Source organism: Mustela erminea, chromosome 17 (assembly GCF_009829155.1).
Source record: "Mustela erminea isolate mMusErm1 chromosome 17, mMusErm1.Pri, whole genome shotgun sequence".
Lineage (NCBI taxonomy): Eukaryota > Metazoa > Chordata > Mammalia > Carnivora > Mustelidae > Mustela > Mustela erminea.
The window spans coordinates 42,827,425-42,845,600 of record NC_045630.1 but is presented as its reverse complement, the minus strand read 5'-3'; the positions used below and the strand labels follow the sequence as shown (position 1 = coordinate 42,845,600).

Genomic DNA, 18,176 nt, shown 5'->3' with positions numbered 1-18,176 from the left:
TTGTGATCCATCCTCTTTGGCCACTGTCTGGTCATTGAGGGTCATCTTGGGTACTTTTGACAGATCCTGTTTAAGTCGATAATTTATGTGGTTTTTTTTTTTTTAAGATTTTATTTATTTATTTGACAGACAGAAATCACAAGTAGGCAGAGAGGCAGGCACAGAGAGAGGGGGAGGCAGGCTCCCTGCTGAGCAGAAAGCCCAATGCCCAATGCGAGACTCTATCCCAGGACCCCAGGATCATGACCTGAGCCAAAGGCAGAGGCTTTAACCCACTGAGCCACCCAGGCTCCCCAATTTATGTGCTTTTAACTACAACAATAGACTACATGTGTATAAGTTTGAAAACCAGATACTGGGGCGCTTGGGTGGCTCAGTCCCCAGGCTTTCCACTGGGGTCATGATCTCAGGGTCCTGTGATGAAGCCCCACATTGGGGGTGGGGGGGTGGCAACCCTGGTCAACCAGAAGTCTGCTTCTCCCTCTCCCTGTGTCCCTCCGCCCCATGCTTTCTCTTTCAAATAAATAGATAATATCTTAGAAATAAAACCAAGAACTAAGGAGCACTCATCCTAGGCCCGGGGACTGTCCTGAAGCCTGGGACCATGAGGGAACAGCCAGCCCTGGGATTAACAGGCCCTGTGGCTCTAACCTCAGAAGCCTGGGGCCTGGGCGCCTGCCCTCCACCTCCCACCGACAGCTGTCCTCCTGAAGGAAACTTTGGCTCTCACCAAAACAGGCCAACTTTTTCACTGGAATTCCCAGCCCCCAAGCAGGATTTTATCTGCGAATTACGGTGATTCTAGGGAAAATCAGCGTCGGGCCTCAAACACCTCTTTATTTCACTTGGGGCCAGAGGCTTCCTAAACAAGCAGTCCTGGTAAACTGTGGTTAGCAAAACAAGATGGAGCATTAACACGCCCAAACCCGGCTGTTACTCTCCGTGGGTCAGGTTTGGAGAGGGTAAAGCTCAGTCCCCCCTGAGATGTTCAAGAGGCAAGGACTCGGGGAACAAAAAGCCTCCATTCGCCTGTCCTTCACAGAGATCTCATCTCCGGGTCCTGGAAAGTGGGTGGCCCCTGCTCCTCCACCCCGCTTAACAGAGACCTCACCCACCTCGGCCCACCACCCTTTAGGGAGGAAGGGAGTGCCACCCAGGGCGCGGCAGCCCGAGAAGGAGGGGAAATAGCCTGGACCTCTTTCCCCGAGTGCCCGCGGACGCCAGCAGGCTCAGGCCGTACCCCGGCGGCACGAGGGCCCACCGCGCACCCCACCCGCCCGCCGGGATCGGGGCTCGGGAGGGGCGCGCGGCCGGGTGCGAGCCGGACACGGCCCGGCAGCGGCGGCGCGGGAGGGCGGCGGCGGCGGCGGCGGCGGAGGAGGAGGAGGAGGAGGAGGAGGAGGGCGCTGAAGCCACACCCATCGGCGAGCGGATCCGGGGGCAGCGAGTCGTCGGCCGCTGCGCTCGAGCCTCCGCCCGCACCGAGCCGCGGGACCCGGGCCGCACCGGGGAGGGGCCGCTCCGGGCCGCAGCGCGAGGGCAGCGAGGGGCGGCGGGCAGCCGGCACCGGGCGGGGCCGGCGGCAGCGACCATGATCGCTTTGTTCAACAAGCTGCTGGACTGGTTCAAGGCCCTGTTCTGGAAGGAGGAGATGGAGCTCACACTGGTCGGGCTGCAGTACTCGGGCAAGACCACCTTCGTCAACGTGATCGCGGTACGGGGGCGCGGGGCGCGGGGCGCCGGCCGAGGGTCGGGCCTGTCTCCGCCGGCGCCGCGCCCTGGGGAGCCGGGGTTGCCGCCTGGCATGGCCGGGCACCGCCGGGCGCCGGGCGGGGGAGGAGCGGGCCAGGGCGCTTGGGGCCTAGCACGGCCCGTGGGGGACCCGGGTGGCGCGCGACCCGCTCTCCCGCCCGGGCCGGGTGGCACGGCTGGGGGCGGAGAAGGGGGACGCGGACACGGGCTGGGGCCCTGGGACTGGCGGCCCCAAGGGGTCACGAGGCAGAAGGGAACCGGCGCCTGCAGAGACAGGCCCCCTCCGGTCCCCGCGCAGGGGGGCATGACGGGGCGAAAGTGCCCGGGCCTTCCCGCCCCGCGTGCGGAGGGTCGCGGGACCCGGCAGCGGGAGCGGCTTGGGGAGGGGGCTTGGGCGAGCCCAGCCCCACCCAGAGGCTTTAACCCCTCTCTGCCGGAAGAGGAAGCCCCGCGCTCTTGAGGAGGAGGGGACGTACCCCCTAGGGGTAGTGGACTCAGCTGAGGCCTTTGGCTCCAGCCCAGACTCCTCCTCTCCAGGAACCCGCGGCGACTTAGCTGGGGGTCCGGGGAGGACGGCGTCGTAAAGGGAGTTTGGAGTCTCCGCTTGGCTCAGAAGTTGCAGCTGGAGGTATCTTGGCCCGGAGGATGAGCTAGAGGGGCTCTGCCCACTCTGGGGACAGGGGAGAGAGTGGCTCTGAGGGCTTTGGGTAGTCAAGTCCGAGGTGGGCAATTTTCTGTCTTTTGCCGCCAGGGAGTGGTGGGGAAGGAGTTAAAAAATCTATCTCAAAAAAAGGGAAGACAGAGCTCCACGGGTGTGTGAGCTAAGGCTGCAGTAATGGCTGCGGCCTGCATGGAGGAGCCTGGCAGGACTGGGCGAGTGGGGTTGAGGGAGGCTTGGGGCAGGGGGCGCTGGGGTTATCGCCGTCCCCATACTAGGGTTTCTGAGAATTGCGAATTGGCCTCGTACTGGCCCAAACCGCGCACCGTAAGAGAGGGGGTCAAAGAAGTATGGCCAGTCAGCCTAGGTACCTCCCTGCGCCTTTGTTGCTGCCCATCCTGAAGAAGAGAGCCCCTGACGTATCTCGGCATCCCGGAAGGAACGCTGCCTGAGGCAGGAGGGCAGAGGGAAGGAAGGCTCCGGGTACCCCACGGCCACAAGTTTGGGCACCCGCTTCCTTTTCCAAACATGCTTTGCAGATGCCCTCTGCCCCTTCCTCCACCGCATGGCTCCTGGCTCCTCGTCTGACAGGGCAGGACCTTCAGGCCCATGCGGGTGTTTTGGCATGAGATGTTTCCTGGCTAGCAGGTGCCCCTGAGCTCCAGTGTGCCCAGGCTCTGGGCCTGGAGTCTGGCCGCCTAGTTAAATCAGGCATTGACTTGGCCTCTTGGGCCCCTAGGGCCCCTTGGGCAGGAGTATAATGCCTGGACTCTGATCCTGCAGGCCTAGGTGGCTTGGCTTCTAGGCATTTCGATCTGGGAGGTGTCTCCGGGGTAAGGCCAAGAGGAAGAACAACTTGCTGTGGCTCTAATGGCTCAGCCTCGGTGTCACCTCCAGTCCCCAGGGGAACTCTCCTCGTGGAGCATTTATGAAAGCCATGCTCCTGGCCAGAGACCCACAGGTCCCCTGGGGGGTTCCACTTCCTGGTCAGGAGGGCCTCTCCTAGACGTGCATCATGTCCAAAACAGGAACAGAACGCAGGAGTCACAGACGACACTGCCAGGGGCAGAGTTGCTGGGAGGAGCAGGAACGCACCCCGCTCCTAAGCCATGCGTTCCCCTTTTTGATAGTCAGTTTTCCACTTGGGCTTGCACATCCTAAAAGTGCAAGCAAAATTTCCCTTTAAAGAGGCTTCCAAGAAAAACCACCCCTTGTGGACTTCAGTGGGAGTTCTAGCATCAGGGGAATTGGTATTCTCGGGTCTCCCTGGGCACCTGCACTGGCATTTCTGCCCACCTTGTGTATGACTACGGTAGAGTGTCTTTCAGAAAGAGATGAAGAATTGGGACCCGTGGGCTCTGTTCCTGTGACCGCTAGTGACTCTGAATCACCTTTGCCTGTTCATTTGGCATCTGTTTGTCTCAACTTTCCCCCCTTTTGGCTTTGTCTGCTGGCTCTATGAGGTCTGACAGTAAATAGAAATTGAGTTGATGTGTCTAACCACTCAGCACCTAATGTGAACTGGGAAAAAAAAAATTATATAGAGACTTCACAGTGCTTCTAAGAACCTAAAACTGATCTTTTGAGATCTTCTGAAGAAGTCGCGATGTACAAAGTAGGAGATGTTTTGCCCGAGGGAATCAAGGGAGCCGTTTTCAAATATTTCAAGCCATTTAATTATGTAAAAGACTATCCTGTGGAAGAACTAGTCTCAGGGTACCCAAGCCTTTGGAACAAGGGGTGGGAGTCACAGGAAGATGGACTTTTGACTCATTGTGAAGAACTCTCAGAGAGGTGGAGCCCACCCAAGATCAGAGGTTAGACCGCTTGACTTTGAGGTTACTTCCAGTGTTAAATGAAGAGCTCATGAGATCAGGAGGCATTAGCAGGGAAATGAAGTCATAACCTGGTTCCATCTTAGCATTGGTTCACAGCTGCCCTGGAAATATGGGTGCCGGGGAGCCTGGGTCCCTGGGGGTCCTACTACCCAAGAACACATTCAGCCGGGCTAGGCTTTTCCTTTATATGGGAGCCTGTAGGGCTTCTAGTTCCCAGAGATGCCAAATGGGTCCTTGTGCTATATCCAGGCCATTTCCAAGCACTCTGTGAGCCCTATTTGCCAGTCTCTAGGAAACGAGAACCTTTCTCCCCGTTTCACAGAAGGAAACCTTGAGGTCCACAGAGGTTAAAGGTCCTTGTCCAAGCTCCTCCACGATGAGTGATTAACAAAAACTAGGCTTTCTTCTTCAGACCCTTAGGTTCTTCATGAGCTCAGATGGAGAGGAATAGGCTTTGGTCCAGCAGGTGCCCCCATCCCCACCCTGGCACCCTGCTGGGGTTTGGCACTTGGGCCGCATGTGGTTAGGGTCTCCATCCTTAGCGAGAAGAGAAGCTGTCCTCCATCAGAGCATTCCTTTCTCTCAGTGATTCCTAACTTCTAAGGCTCTCGGGCCCTTTTGATTAGCTGATAAAAATACGAGACCCTTGGGATGCCTGGGTGGCTCAGTCCGTTAAACGTCCGACTCTTGGTTTCGGGGCTCGAGTGATGATCTCATCTCAGGGTTGTGAGATCGAGCCCTTGCCTCAGGCTCCACACTGGGCATGGAGCCAGCTTAAGAGTTTCTCTCTTCCTCTGCTCCTCTACCCCCTGCTCACTCACTCTCCCTCTCTAAAAAAAAAAACCAAGACACATAGAAGTATTCCATACACACTCTACAGAGGAGTGGCCATACAAACAGAAATTTTGCATATGCAGATTAGGTGCAATTTCAGGGGGTTTGGGGACTCTCTGAAGTCAGTCTGTGGCCCACAGGTTAGGAACTCTTGGTCTGCCTTGTAACAAGCATCCATCTTGGGGGCTCACTTCTCACTTCCAAGGGCCTTGGTGATTCCTGCAGATGAAAAAGAATCAGTCACTCTCATTCAGATGGGACCTCAGGAGTATTCCCTCAGGCCTACAGGCTCTGAGTAAGAATTTATCGTCTCTTACACCTTGGTTAATGGTCAGAGCTCCCGACTTCTGTGACAGGCAAATTACTCCTGCTACCTAGAAGAAGAAAATGGCATGGTACAGAGACGAGGCTGTCACCCTCAGAAGATTCAAGGTTAAGTAAAGTCCCGTCTCCTGCATGTGGGGAAGGAGAGTGGTAAGCAGAAGTGTCCTACCTACAAACGTGGAGATGACCTTGGAAGGAGTTTGGCCTGGCCTGGGGCTAGTTTAAAGCAATCTAGACATCCTGGAGATAATTCAGAGGGGAAGACAGGAAGATCATTAGAATTTGAAAATGGGTTCCAGGATATGGAATTAGAGTCCAAATTATTCAGCAAACATTTGCTAGCATTGTTAACGGGGGCATGGTTCCCCTCCCCAGGAAACTCTCAGTCTAGTGGGAGACCCGTGAGTCAACAGGGAATGTGGGGTGTGGGTTGTCCGTCCTAACAAACAGAGTATAGTGCAGAGAAACCAGAAGCAAGGATAATCCAAGTTTCTTGGTGTACAGGCGCCTTTTGGGGTGGCCTAATTACCTTCCCTCAAAATTTTACTGCTTGTTTGAAGATATGTCTGCTTCCTTGTGATCCCCACTGTTTGCCGTGATTTGTTTGAGGTCCTTTTGCTGGCAGCTAATTGTTCTTCTGCTCCACTGGAGCCTCGGTTCAGTAAAGGGGCTTCCATTCCGATGGAGAGATGTTGGTTAGACCTTAGGAAGAATTTTTTCTCAGTCTAGGCTGAGAAACTTTGAGGGGGCCTGGAGAAGATGTGGCCTCTTGTTCACAGGAGAGACACCTGAGTTGTTTATGGCCGTCCTGCCTGAAAGCAAGGGACACTCAGGAGATGCCCCCATGCCCCTTACAAAGGGGTGCCTGCGACACTGCTTTATTCTTGCGTCCTTGTGGCTGTGGCTACCAGGGATGGCACAGCGGGGTTCTGTCGATATGTACCCCTTTCCCAATTCTGACTCTTCCTTCCCAGTCAGGACAGTTCAATGAGGATATGATCCCCACCGTGGGTTTCAACATGCGCAAAATCACCAAAGGGAATGTGACCATCAAGGTGAGTGTCAGGAAGCCAAAACTCTGGGCACAAGGTCTCGGGGCCACGGAAGCGCACCTGCATGCCTGCTGGGGCGGGGCGCCCACAAGGAAGGAGTTGGGGAGGGTATCTGAGACCCTGGAAGAAGCTGGAGGAGAGCAGGGGCTTGGAGAGGTGGGAAAAGTACGCAAGACTTCTAAGGCACTCTGAGGGGTGTAGGCATAGGAGGGATGGACAGCAGACCAATCCCTGGCAATCTGGGGGAGGGGGAATTGGAGCCATTGGGTTTGGTTGCCTGCCTCCAGCTGAGACCATGTCGCCCTCTTCTCACTTAGCTCTGGGACATTGGGGGACAGCCCCGATTCCGCAGCATGTGGGAGCGCTACTGCCGAGGAGTGAGTGCCATCGTGTAAGTGTAGGGCTGGGCCGGAGTTGGGGGCTCCCCTGGCTTCCCCCCACCCCGCCCCCAACCTCACTACCTGTAGGGACCCCTCCCTGGTTTTTCCCCCAGCCTCACTGCCTGCAGGGACCACAGGCGCAGAACGGGGTTAGTCACCATCCTTGGTTCAGGATTCACTGTTCTGTCCATACGAAGCCTGCCTTTACTCCCCGGGCTGTGTGTTTCTTATCTGCAAAACCACTCCGAGCATGCACTGCCCAACCTGAGAGCCTGACAGCATTGATCCGCCCCAAGTCCCTCTGTCCCCCTGCCTTCCCCAGCCTAGAGTCACCATTCTTCCAGATTCTGTATGATTTAAATGGTTTGTTTCCTTGCTTTTTAAAAATAATTTTATCCTACATGTATATGCCCAACAAAAGATTGTTTTGTTTTCATTGTTTTAACCTCATTTTTTAGAAGTATCTTGCTGCAAAAAAATCTGGGGCTGCCTTTGATTTTTTGACTCAACCAGGGCTATTCTTCCTATACAGACCTAAGGGGTCTGTAAGGGGGTCATTTCGGGAGGGATTTACACCTAATCTTAAAGGGCCAAGCTTCCCCCACTCCACCGCGCCCCCGCGGGACACCTTGTTCAAAGGGGACTTTCGGATGGCAGGATAATGGCCCATGATGGAGGAGAACCAGGTGGCCCATAGATCCAGAGGTGACCAAGCTCCAGAAAGATGTTTCCTGCTGCAAGCACAGCTGTCCTTCCTACCTCTCAGCCTGTAATGTCAACATGCTTGTCCCCACCCGCTGTCCCCCAGGTACATGGTGGACGCCGCTGACCAGGAGAAGATTGAGGCCTCCAAGAATGAGTTGCATAATCTACTGGACAAACCCCAGCTGCAGGGCATCCCGGTCAGCACCCTAGTGGAGCAGGAGGGGAGGGAGCCCGCTGGGAAGTGGCCCCAGGGGAAGGGGGGGAGGCAGGTGAAGGCCAGGCATGGGGGAGGGGAAATGGACAAGCTGACACAGGGGCCCTTGACCTAGTAGTCCCTGTTCTCCCTTCTCTGTAGGTCTTAGTCCTGGGTAACAAGCGGGACCTCCCAGGAGCGTTGGATGAGAAGGAGCTGATTGAGAAAATGTGAGTTTGGTTACTCTTCTCTGTCCCTCCTTGCTCCCTGAATTTTCCAGGCACCAGAGAGACGGCTTGCTGCTGCTCTCAGTACTTGCCACACGGTGGCAGCAGAGCCCACCTCTCCAGGAGCCTCGCCCTCACCGTTGTAGCTCCTTTGGCAAGAAAAGGTCTCTGTTGACCCCAGCCCCAGGCCCCCTGGGCAGTCCTAGCTTCAGCAGGTTCTGCTCTGGTTTCCCCCCAGGAATCTTTCTGCCATCCAGGACCGAGAGATCTGCTGCTACTCCATCTCTTGCAAAGAAAAGGACAACATTGGTGCGCGTGTGTATGGGGGAGTTGCTGGCATTCTGGGAACAGACAGGGCGAGGGGAGGGGCAGAGAGGCCCTCCTGGGTGTTCTAGAACAGTGGCTCTCAAAGCCTTTCCCTGCACAACTTTCCTTGAAGACCAAAGCTCGAACCTTTTGGGGTAGGACAGTATCTAGGAAACTTAGCATCTGAGCATTACCCCTGTTATGCCCTCGACTGGTTTTGTGATCTTAGGCAAATCATTCCCTTCTCTGGGCCTCACTTCCCCCACTATACGGGTCGGACCAGGCAATTTCCAGGCCCCTTCTGTCTGTGGCACCCCACGGCTCTTGGCTTTTGGTGCCCTTAGAGTTGATCCCCAGTTACAGTTTCGGAAGCCCTGGGCTGGGTATTTGCTCACTGTGTCCCCAGTCGGCCCAGCACAGGAAGGCCTCTAAACTTCTCTGTTGTCCCCCACCCAGACATCACCTTACAGTGGCTTATTCAGCACTCAAAGTCACGGAGAAGCTGAGACTGCAGTCCTTCCCCCTCGGACCAGGGACCTGCTGTCATCCAAACCCGAAGTCGCGCTCCCCGCCCACCCCACCGTCCCCCATAAGCCCGCCGCTCCTCACTCAGCGTGGGGAGGGGCCCTCTGGGGATCCCAGAGTCCTGTTCTGCTGAGGTTTGAACTCCTGATTTTATTGTAAAATAAACTGCTCCCATTCTGGGCCCCCTAACCTCTGGCCCTCCCCCCTTCTCTCTGCCCTTTGCCCCCCCTGCTTCCGTTCCCTTAACAGCCCAGGCCCCACAGCCCCTGCCCTCCTCTCTCCCGTGTCCCGCCCCTATGCTGCCCTTTTCAACACTCTTCTGTTATCGTCCTGTGTGTACAGTATATATATGTATATATATTTTAATTTTTTAATTTAAGCAAAGACTAAAAATCAACCATTTGATGCTGCAGGGGCCCGTCAGGCTCTGGGAGGGGGGCGGTGTGGGAAGAAGGCAAGAGAGGCAGGGCTGGCTCCGGGCAGGTCGAGATTGGGAAGGCGAGAGCTAGCATCTGGGGCAGGTGCCAGCCTGGGCACTGGTGACCGTCCCCATGTCCCGTTTGTTTCCACTTCCCAGTCTGGCTTATCCCTGCCGTGCTTGAATGACACAGGCCGACAGGAGCCTCCAGAGGCGCCCCTCTCTGCCCCCAGCCTCAGTAGGGCCACTGGGCATACCCAAGTGCCGGAGAGATCACCGGCCAACAGGAAGCCAGCGTCCACATGACCCCGGGAGCACGTCCCGCCCGCTCCCGGCTCCAGCTCCTGCCCCTCCCTAGGGCCCGCAACTCCATGGGCCACCTCATTTTCTGTTCTCGTTTTGCAGAGTTGCACAAGGAGAGAACTCAGCATGGGGGGTTGGTTCTTTGGGTTTTGTTTTCTGTTTGTTTATTTGTTTAATTTAATGATTTGTAAAGTGATGTTCCTCTTCCTTTTTTACACTTTTAGCTCATATTTAACCTCTGTTTGGAAAATGATTCTTGTAATTGTACATTTTTTTGCCTCCTAACAACAAGAATAAAATGACCAGTTTTGTGTTGGGGAGGTGTCCGGGGCTGGTTATTTGTCCGCAGACGCCGCGGGATGACTGGCGGGCCTGCGTGCTGGGCACAAACACCACAGAGAGCGAGGCACGCGCTCACACTGGGCACACAATGGCACTTCACAAAGCTGCCTCCCGCACGTGCGCCGGGGCCTCGCCCGGCCGCCGCCTCCCTCCCTCGTCAGACTCGCACGCGGTCCCGGCTCTCTGCTTGCAGCTGCCAAGGGGAGCCCCGCGAGTCCGTGGGCTGGGGTCAGCGTGGGGGGGTGTGGAGCTGCGTCCCCCGTGTGGGGGGTGCCTGAGCCTCTGGTTCCCGAGAGTCCATTCAGAACCCCACCTGCAGCCAGAGCTGGGCCGAAGCCAGAACTCCATCCCCCCCCAACGATAAGCCAGTCAGTCACTCGGCTTCCAGGGCCAGTGCGTCGCCTTCAGACCCCGGTGGTGTCCCTCCTTCCCTGCTCCCCTGCTGCTGTCGGTGCTCCTGGTTTTCTGGGAGAGGCTGTCCCCTTATCATTCTGCCCAGTCCCAGTCCTCTCCCCACTTGACCCCAACCTCCAGCGCTGCTCACCCTCCCCTCCTCGCCCACAGCTGCTCCCTGAGAGCCTTGTGGGTCCTGTTTACCCAAATCCGGGGCCATCTTGACCCAGTTTTGCAGCAAGCCCCGCCTCCCCCCTGCTCCGCCCCTCCTCAGCCTCCCTTCCCCCTGGAAAATGGAGCAGGCCCCTACAGCAGCCCTGTCCCCATGCCCTCTTGTCCTGCCTCTGTAGGAAGAAGGAGCCACAGGGTTCACCAAGATCTGGGAGCAGGGATCCCAGGGCTCAGGGTCCCGAGCCTGACTTGTTTACTCTGAACTTCACCAGCCCTTTCTTGGGGCCCAGGGCTTTCTCCTAGAGGCACTTTACTAGTCAGAAATGACTCGCCTGGAGAGCTAGCTCCCACCGGAGTCTGAGGAAAGAAGGCAGGTAGATTTTGGCAAAGGGAGCAAAAGGATTTGAAGGTGTCTTCCAGCTCTGGGGAATAGGAAACGTGCCTCCTGCTTAAGGAGGTTGAAGCTGGGGCCAGGGTCTGCCTGTGGGTTCCTGGCTGCAGAGGCTGCCCCTGGCCCGGGAGGCTGGAAGAGGCCTGTCACTCATACGGGGTTGGGGGGCTGGGCAGGACGGGGCAGGTGTCGGGGTTGACCTGCCTTCCCCTGTCCTGAATCCCCTGATGAGGGGTGAGATTGGAGATTAGAGAGGATGAGCTGGTGACCAGCAAGCGGCCCTCCTGCCATTGGGCCTGGTGCCTAATAGGACCTAAAGAACTTGGGAAACTTGGACAGGGAGCGGACTGTGCGAACATATGTAAATCCTCGTGCTTGGGGCCCTTCAAGGTGCCAAAAGCCCGGATGAGTTCTGGGAGCACCCTGGCCAAGCCTACTCTGTAGTACTAGAGAATTCAGTTCCCAAAAGGAAGAAAGAAAAGGTGCCAGGCGTCATGCCAGATGCTTTATATATCTTGTCCCATTTAATGACTGTAGTCCTCCGGGAGAGAGGGGTTGTTCCCGTTTTACAGATGAGGAAACTGAGAGGCTCATAACCGTGTCCAGTCTGGTCAGAGGGAGGCGACTATCCTCGCTAAGTGCACGTGCTCTCTGCTCCGCACTCCCAGCTGAGGGGAGAGGCTAGGTGGGTTGCATCAGGGGCTGGGAGCTGGCCTAAAGCTTGCCCTAAGGGGGTGGGATAATGTCTGCCCTGCCTCTGAGCATCCCAGCTCAAATCCACCGCCCACTGCTGTGCCAACCTGCCCCCCCCCATTCCAAGCCTGGGACCCCTAAGCAACAAATGCCACATTGTTCCCCCAGCTGGCCCAGGCTGGAGGGACAGTGGCTCTTTCCCAAGGCCCTGCTGGGCTGCTGACTGATCTTGCAAGCCATTCACGTTGGCAGGCCTGGGAGGCGCGGTGGTGGCAGGGCCTCGGAGACACCATCCCCCCGCTTCAGCTCTGAGCTGGCCAACCAGCAGAGGGGAGAGGCAGGGGTGTGGGGGGTGCCCTCTGTGGAAAAGGCCTCCACAAACAGGATGCTGAGGCGCCCCCCCCTCCCCTTCCCTCAGGCTTCCATCCTCAGGCCTATCCCAGTGCCAGACTTCACCTCAGTTCACCCTGTCCCCCCCACCCCATAGGAAGCTCCTGGAGAGTCTAGGACTGGGGGTGGGACTGGGGCAGAGAGGGAGGTGGGGGTGTGGGGGAGATGGCCCCGGTAACCTCAGTGGCGTAAGCCTGGCCCCCTCTTCAGCCTGCCCCCCACCCACCCATCTCAAGTTTCTCCAGACAAAGCTGAGGGCTTCAGTCACTGTGGCAACAGGTCTGCTGAGAAATGGGTGGGTGTCATTCTCCGGCACAAAGAGTGTGCGCATGGCAGCCTCATCACTTAGCAACGGCCTCCCTCTCTCTTGGCGTCACCCGTCCTGGGGGTGGGTGCCAGGAAGAAAGAACAAGGCCATTAAGATCCCCAAGAGAGGGGGGGAAGGAGGCTTGGGTCCGGGCTGGGCTGAGGCCAAGGGGTGTGGGTGGGGTGGACAGAGAAGAATGGGGCCCTCAGCAACCACTGTCCCTCATCATGCCGGGTCCCTGGGACCCTTCCAAGGCCCCCTGCAGAGGTTCTAGGTAGATCTGGCAGGCAGAAGTTGCCGGTGCGACCCGGAGAGGCACTCTGCACTGGGAAGGGTGGTTCTGAAGGAAGCTGGGCTCAGAAGGCAGAAGGCAGGGAGTGATTAGGCCGAGGTGCCCCTTCTGGTTGACCTTGGGCCTGCTTCTCTGGGCCCAGACAGGGTTAAGGGGCCCAGAGAGGGAACCCAGCAGAAGCGGGATACTCGGGGCCGGACGGGCAGGAGGACCTGGAGGGCCTCTGGGGGCACAGGATGGAGCTCTGGCTGCCAGGATGGGGTGCGATGGGGGCGGGGTTGGGGCAGACGGGGAACAAGCAGCTGGGCCGTCTACAGGCGAAACAGTCTGTTCTAAGAAGCTGAATGAGAGCAGCTCTCAGAGTCAGAGGCTGGACCCCCTGGGCTCAGGGAAGGAGGGCTGCGGGGTTCTCTAAAATGGGGACTTGGTGGAGAGCCAGGAGCAGAGGGCAGGGCTTCAGAAGAGACAAGTTTGCAGCCTTTTGACTTCCCAAGGATGCTCGGGTTTGTGTCAGGATGAAGACTTGGTCTCCACTTCCCAAGCCCTCCTTCCACTCTGCCCCTCAAAAGCCATAAAGCTGTAGGGCCAGGGAGGATATCAGCCACAGGCCAGACAGGGTCAAAGGGGCCAGGAGGAATCCCCCTAGGGTCCCACCTGTCCTGGAGAAGGGCCAGGTGCCTCTGGGCACTGTCAGGGTGTGGCACAAGAAACTCCAGTGGGCACAGGGATAGTTCTACCTAGTTTATTGTTTGTGAAGCAGGGCCTGCTATAGGGGGGGACCTACCAGGGGAGGTGGGGACAGCACAACCCAGGATAGGTCAAAGGAGGAAGAGGAAGGAGAGAGAAATCCTCTGGAAGCGAGGGGTGGGGAGGCAGTTGACAGGAGGGAAAGGAGGTGTCCAGGACTAGGGAGATCTGGTCCAGAGAAGACCAAGGTAGGCCTGGCCCCCAAAGGCCCTGTATTCTAGGATGGATGAGTGTCAGGGAGACACTACTTAGAGAGGGCCTAACTAAAGTCTAGCAGATTCCACAACAGAGACAGGTGAAGTCCTGGCTGGTAGGGGACTAAGAGTTTCTAGGCAGTTCTAAGGACCTGGAAGCATCACCACCCACCCGCTGCGAGCGGGTTTGGAACAGGGTTTGGAAGCCCCCAGAGAGTGATCCTGCTGGGGGAGGGGGCTTTGCCATACCTGAAACCGAACCCCAGCAAGAGGAACGAAGTCCACCTCTAGACGGCAAGACGGCCGAGAAGCAAGACCTCTGGGGACAGAAACACCAGACCCAGGCTGTGGGGGGGGGCACCCTCCCTGCCCCTCCGTGCCCCTGCTCCCATCCGCCCCCCAGCTGGAGCCTGGCCTCAGCAAGGTGTGCCCAGGGGCAGGAGCGGGGGCGACTCCCTGGGCTTGTGGAAGTAGATGGAGGAAGGCATCTCGGTCTTGAGCTTGCTGTCCGAGCCGCCGGCGGCTGAGGCCTCCGGGCCGTCGCACTGCCCGCAGCAGCAGCAGCAGCAGCCTAGGAAGGCCCGGCCCAGCGGCCTGCAGAGGCACAGCAGGAGCACGGGCGTGATGGCTCCCTTGAAGAAGGTGGAGAACTGGTTGATGAGGCCCAGGAGGTCCAGGGTCTGGCGCGTCAGCTCCGTGGACAGGTAGGCCACCACGATGTTGCAGACGTTCTCGGGGAGCGTGCAGAGGGCGTAGACCACCGTCAGGCCCACCAAGGTACTGCTGAGCTGGCTCTCACACTGCTCGTGCTTGCCGGCCCGGCACTCGGGCTTCCTCCCCGGAGGGCCCCGCACCCGCCACGTCACCAGCTGGCAGGTGACGGTGAAGAGGATGGGCAGGCAGAAGTAGCAGCCGAAGTACCACCACATGCGGGCGTTCTGGTAGGTCATCACCAGCGAGTAGAGAGACTCGGGCAGGCTGGCCGACGGCTTCATGATGCACGAGTCCAGCGTGCCCGCGGTGGCGGAGGGCTCCTGTGACAGCTGCCACAGCAGGAGCTCCGGCACGGCCAGGATCATGGAGCCCACCCAGATGACGGCCAGCTTGGCCACGATGGACTGGCACCGCTCGATGGGCCTCACCTTGGGCAGGGTGCTGGTGGCTACGTGGAAGCGGTCGATGCCTAGGGCGCAGAGGCTGAAGGTGGTGACTCCCAGCGATGTGACCTGGGGGCAAAGGCGTGGAGGAGAAGAGCACGTGGTCAAACCCAGGGGGCCCCGGGGGTGGGGGGCCGTGCCTGGTCTCCAGCCTAGACAGGGAGCTGAATGGCAAGTGTAGAAATGATAGGAATGATATTTAGTGAGCATTTCTCACGCGTTAGGCAACAGGCATTTCACACCTGTCACCCGATCCTTGCAGCCAACCATCCCACAGGGGAAGAAACTAGCAGAGGCAAGACGAGTGACTCTGTCAATGGCAGAGTTGAGGTCCACGTGCAGACTGGCCTGACCCTTTCCAGCCTGCTTCTTTGCCTCTTGGGCAAGGGAATGGACGGCCTGGGTCCCAGAGACCCTTATGCTCTCTGAGACCTTGGAAAATCATCTCTACTGAAGCATCCAGACAAAGACATAGAAGTTCTGGGTCTTTGCAGGCCCTTCCATTCCCACATCCCATTATGTGCATCAGGTGAAAGGTTTTCGACACATGGCTGAGATACACGCACACGCACATGCACACGCACACACATTCACGTACAGACTCACTCTCCCCATCCTAGCCAGAAAAGCCCAGGGCCTGGCTGTAAGGGGAAGCAGCCTCCCTCCAAAACAGCCTGTGCCCACCCTCCCCAATGCTATTCATTGAGCACTGAGGAAAATCACCCTGGGAGCCAAGAGAAAGAGGCCAGAGCAGCAGGGGAAGAAAGTGCCAGAGAGAAGAGAGGAAGAGGAGAACCCTCCCAGGCTGCTGGGTGGTGCTTGACCACACTCAGGGATTGTGCTCAGATCCCCCCTTCTGTCTAAATTCTTCCCTCTTCTGGCTCATTAACATTGCCACCGAATGATCTTTGTGAGAACCCGTGCCCCTCCCATGGCAGGGAACCCCAGGCCCGAGGAGGAGCAGACTTTGGGGCTTGGACAAAACCAAAAAAACCCAAATTCCAAGTTGCCTTCTCCTGCACCCTCCTGGGGACCATCCTCAGATCCTCCCTATAAAAGGGTTCCAGAACAGGTTATTTTAACTCCTACTCCATCACTTGGCCTAACCGGAGGGTCTATCAGCTCGTGATATCTCCATCCTCGAGGAGGAGGGAGGCCACAGCCTGGGTATTAGGAATGCTGAGACCCACAGTCAGGCAGGGCCAGGCTCCATGCAGACAAGAGTTCCCATGCATCTACCCTCCTCCTCTCCTGGCCAAACCCAACACTTCCTGAATTATGTTAATTCTAAGGACTTTATAACTAGTATCCACTTAATCCTTCAAGAATTCATTCAGACAGTTTTAATTATTATTACCCCCAACTTACAGAGGGCAAAACTGAGTAAAGACAGGTTAGGTCACTTACCTGAGTCATTCAGCTACAGAGGGCCAAACCCCAAGTCCTGACCTAGTCCTTGCATCCAACCTCTCACAGGGCCCCTACGCTCGGCACCCTCCGTGCTAACTAAGAGGCCAAGGATAGCCCCAGGGGCAGATCGTCTCTGAGGTTTGAGTACCTTTGGGTCCCAGGTAGGTGGTCTCCCTGGGCTGAAAAGGACACAAAGGGCTACGCTGACTGCTGAGCCTCAGGCCGTCCAAATACGAAATCATTGCTAAATGCACAGGGAACTGGGGACCGAGTAGGGAATAGGGCCCAGACACCTGATCCTGGTTCCTTCTCTGCCCCGGCAAGTCACCCACGTCCCAAAGTACCCTCCACTCTCAGGAAGAGCAGCAGCCTTCACGGGGAGGCCACTCACTAAAAGGCCGTTTGCCTACTTTGTGCTCCTGGACAGACACAGTGGCCTGCCTCGCTGGGTCTTGCCTAAACGCACATAGATTGGTATATTTTTGTAAGTTTTTGGTTAAGCTGTCTGTATGGTCACACCTCCATCATCACCCGTGCACCTGTCTTAAGGTGGAAGTCCCCAAAGGTGAGGATGATGGTTTACTTTGGAACTGTGGAAGGAACCTGTCAGAGGGGCCTTCTGGTCTACCCCGTGGTCGGGAGCTAAGCAAACAAGACAGGAGATGTGCCCTGCCCAGGGATACCCAGTGTGTCGGAGACAGAGCTGATACTGAACCCCTGCCCCCGGACTCCAGCACCCTTTCAGAGAGCAACGACCATCATAGTAGGGAAGAGACTTTCTTTCTGGCTTTTGCATTCATGGGGATTGGACACTGACTTGATTTTGGGGGGATTGCAGGAAACTGGGATCTCCCTTCACTCTTCACTCACAGAAGCAGGATATTCAGAAGTAAAGAAGGGCAGGGCAGCGGCAGTGGCAGAGGGAGGGAAAGGAGAGAAACTGCGGACAGAGCGATTTCCTGGGTGGACAAATGAAGGGGGGTTAAGGCGGGGGAGGGGGCAGCTCAGAGGAAAGAGAAATGGGAGAGATGCTCCTTGAGGCTGCTCTGGAAGCAAGAGCCCAGGCTGGGTCTGAACCCCAGGGCTCCTGCTCAACTCCCTGCTCCCCTCAGCTGGCCACGGTTACTTGAGAGCTACCAGGAACCAACCAACGCAGCATCTGTCTCCTTGCCCAAACCGGAGGAGAAACGAGATAGAGCTCCAGGCCCCTGGGCTCCTGCGCACCCACAGAGCCCACTTCCGCCAGCCCCTGGCCAAGCTCCAGCAGGACGCACACTCACCTCCATGAAGGGCACGGCCCGGCAAGAGGCGTCACCCAGCAACCTCTGCTTGGTGAGCTCATTGAAGATGACCACAGGGAGGCAGAAAAAGAGGACCAGAAAATCCCAGAGAGCCACGCTGGCCAGGATGGAGTTCCAGGCACTCTTCAGGTAGTAGCTGTGCCACACGACGCACATGACCGACAGGTTTCCCACGATGCCCACGGCGAACACCACCAGGGCCAGGAGCATGATGGCGTACGCCCCGTAGGAGCTCTCAGTTACCGGGTACAGGGGGTTCTGAATCTGTAGCCTCTGGCCCGGCATCCCTGTCAGATTGGCCCGAGGCTCCTGGCCGCTGCCTGCTGTGCCCCCATCCTTGTCTGGGTCGGGGCTGGTGGCCACCAAGGGCTTGGTGGGCTGCAGGCCAGCAGGGTGCATGGGCCGGGGGTACTCGGCCCACTCCTCAGGCACATATTGCTGTACCCCCTTGGCCTCATCGTCCTCTGTGCCTCTCTTGGACCGGTTCTGCGACTCCAGGGCCTCGGCACCCCCGGAGACGCTGATCAGCCCCGCGGCCAGTACCACGGCGAGAGAGATGGCCAGCGACCATAGCTGCCGCATGGCCGGAGGCGCAGGAGGCAGCTGCCCCCAGAGGAGCAGGTGAGGGCGCCGGACCCAAGTGAGGGGCTGACCGAGAAGAGAGAGAGAGAGAGAGAGAGAGAGACAGCTGGCCTCTTGGTCCGCCTCCTGTCAGGCGTCTGGCATCACCAGCCTGCTCCAGTAGACTCCAGCGGCTCCCTCCCACCCCGCCGGCCACGGGCTGGGCAGGGCCCTCTGCTGGGCATACAGCACTCTTGGCTACCCTCGCATGTCTCACCCTCCAGGACACTCCTCCTTCTCCTCCTCCACCTC

At 57.7% G+C, this 18,176-nt stretch overlaps 2 protein-coding genes across 4 annotated transcripts; one reads left to right on the top strand and one right to left on the bottom strand.

The window, feature by feature from the left end:
- The first annotated feature begins 1,397 nt into the window (after positions 1–1,397).
- Positions 1,398–9,830, top strand: ARL8A (ADP ribosylation factor like GTPase 8A). Of its 3 annotated transcripts, none has more exons than XM_032317808.1 (7): positions 1,398–1,714; positions 6,381–6,461; positions 6,776–6,849; positions 7,647–7,740; positions 7,899–7,966; positions 8,179–8,272; positions 8,726–9,830. In XM_032317808.1, exons 1-7 carry the CDS (start codon positions 1,592–1,594, stop codon positions 8,951–8,953), a joined length of 762 nt encoding a protein of 253 aa, XP_032173699.1. In that variant the 5' UTR covers positions 1,398–1,591; the 3' UTR covers positions 8,954–9,830. The 3 variants fall into 3 exon arrangements, with proteins under 3 accessions (XP_032173699.1, XP_032173700.1, XP_032173698.1); XM_032317809.1 differs by having other exon boundaries at positions 1,400–1,714; positions 8,202–8,272; positions 8,726–8,900; XM_032317807.1 differs by lacking the exon at positions 1,398–1,714 and adding an exon at positions 1,763–2,380.
- A 1,474-nt stretch (positions 9,831–11,304) lies between these two features.
- On the bottom strand, positions 11,305–18,104 carry GPR37L1 (G protein-coupled receptor 37 like 1). The gene is made up of 2 exons (XM_032317798.1): positions 17,283–18,104; positions 11,305–14,661 (listed from the first exon to the last, which is right to left on the bottom strand). Exons 1-2 carry the CDS (start codon positions 17,883–17,885, stop codon positions 13,852–13,854), a joined length of 1,413 nt encoding a protein of 470 aa, XP_032173689.1. The 5' UTR covers positions 17,886–18,104; the 3' UTR covers positions 11,305–13,851.
- Between the last annotated feature and the right edge of the window lie 72 nt (positions 18,105–18,176).

What these genes read in the sequence shown, in the direction of transcription:
- ARL8A (XM_032317808.1), top strand. Translation starts at nt 1,592, where the DNA reads ATGATCGCTTTGTTCAACAAGCTGCTGGACTGGTTCAAGGCCCTGTTC. An exon ending in CCCAGCTGCAGGGCATCCCG is followed by an intron (nt 7,741 to 7,898) that starts GTCAGCACCCTA and finishes CCTTCTCTGTAG; the next exon opens with GTCTTAGTCCTGGGTAACAA. An exon ending in CAAAGAAAAGGACAACATTG is followed by an intron (nt 8,273 to 8,725) that starts GTGCGCGTGTGT and finishes TCCCCCACCCAG; the next exon opens with ACATCACCTTACAGTGGCTT.
- GPR37L1 (XM_032317798.1), bottom strand. Translation starts at nt 17,885, where the DNA reads ATGCGGCAGCTATGGTCGCTGGCCATCTCTCTCGCCGTGGTACTGGCC. An exon ending in GGGCCGTGCCCTTCATGGAG is followed by an intron (nt 14,662 to 17,282) that starts GTGAGTGTGCGT and finishes CTTTGCCCCCAG; the next exon opens with GTCACATCGCTGGGAGTCAC.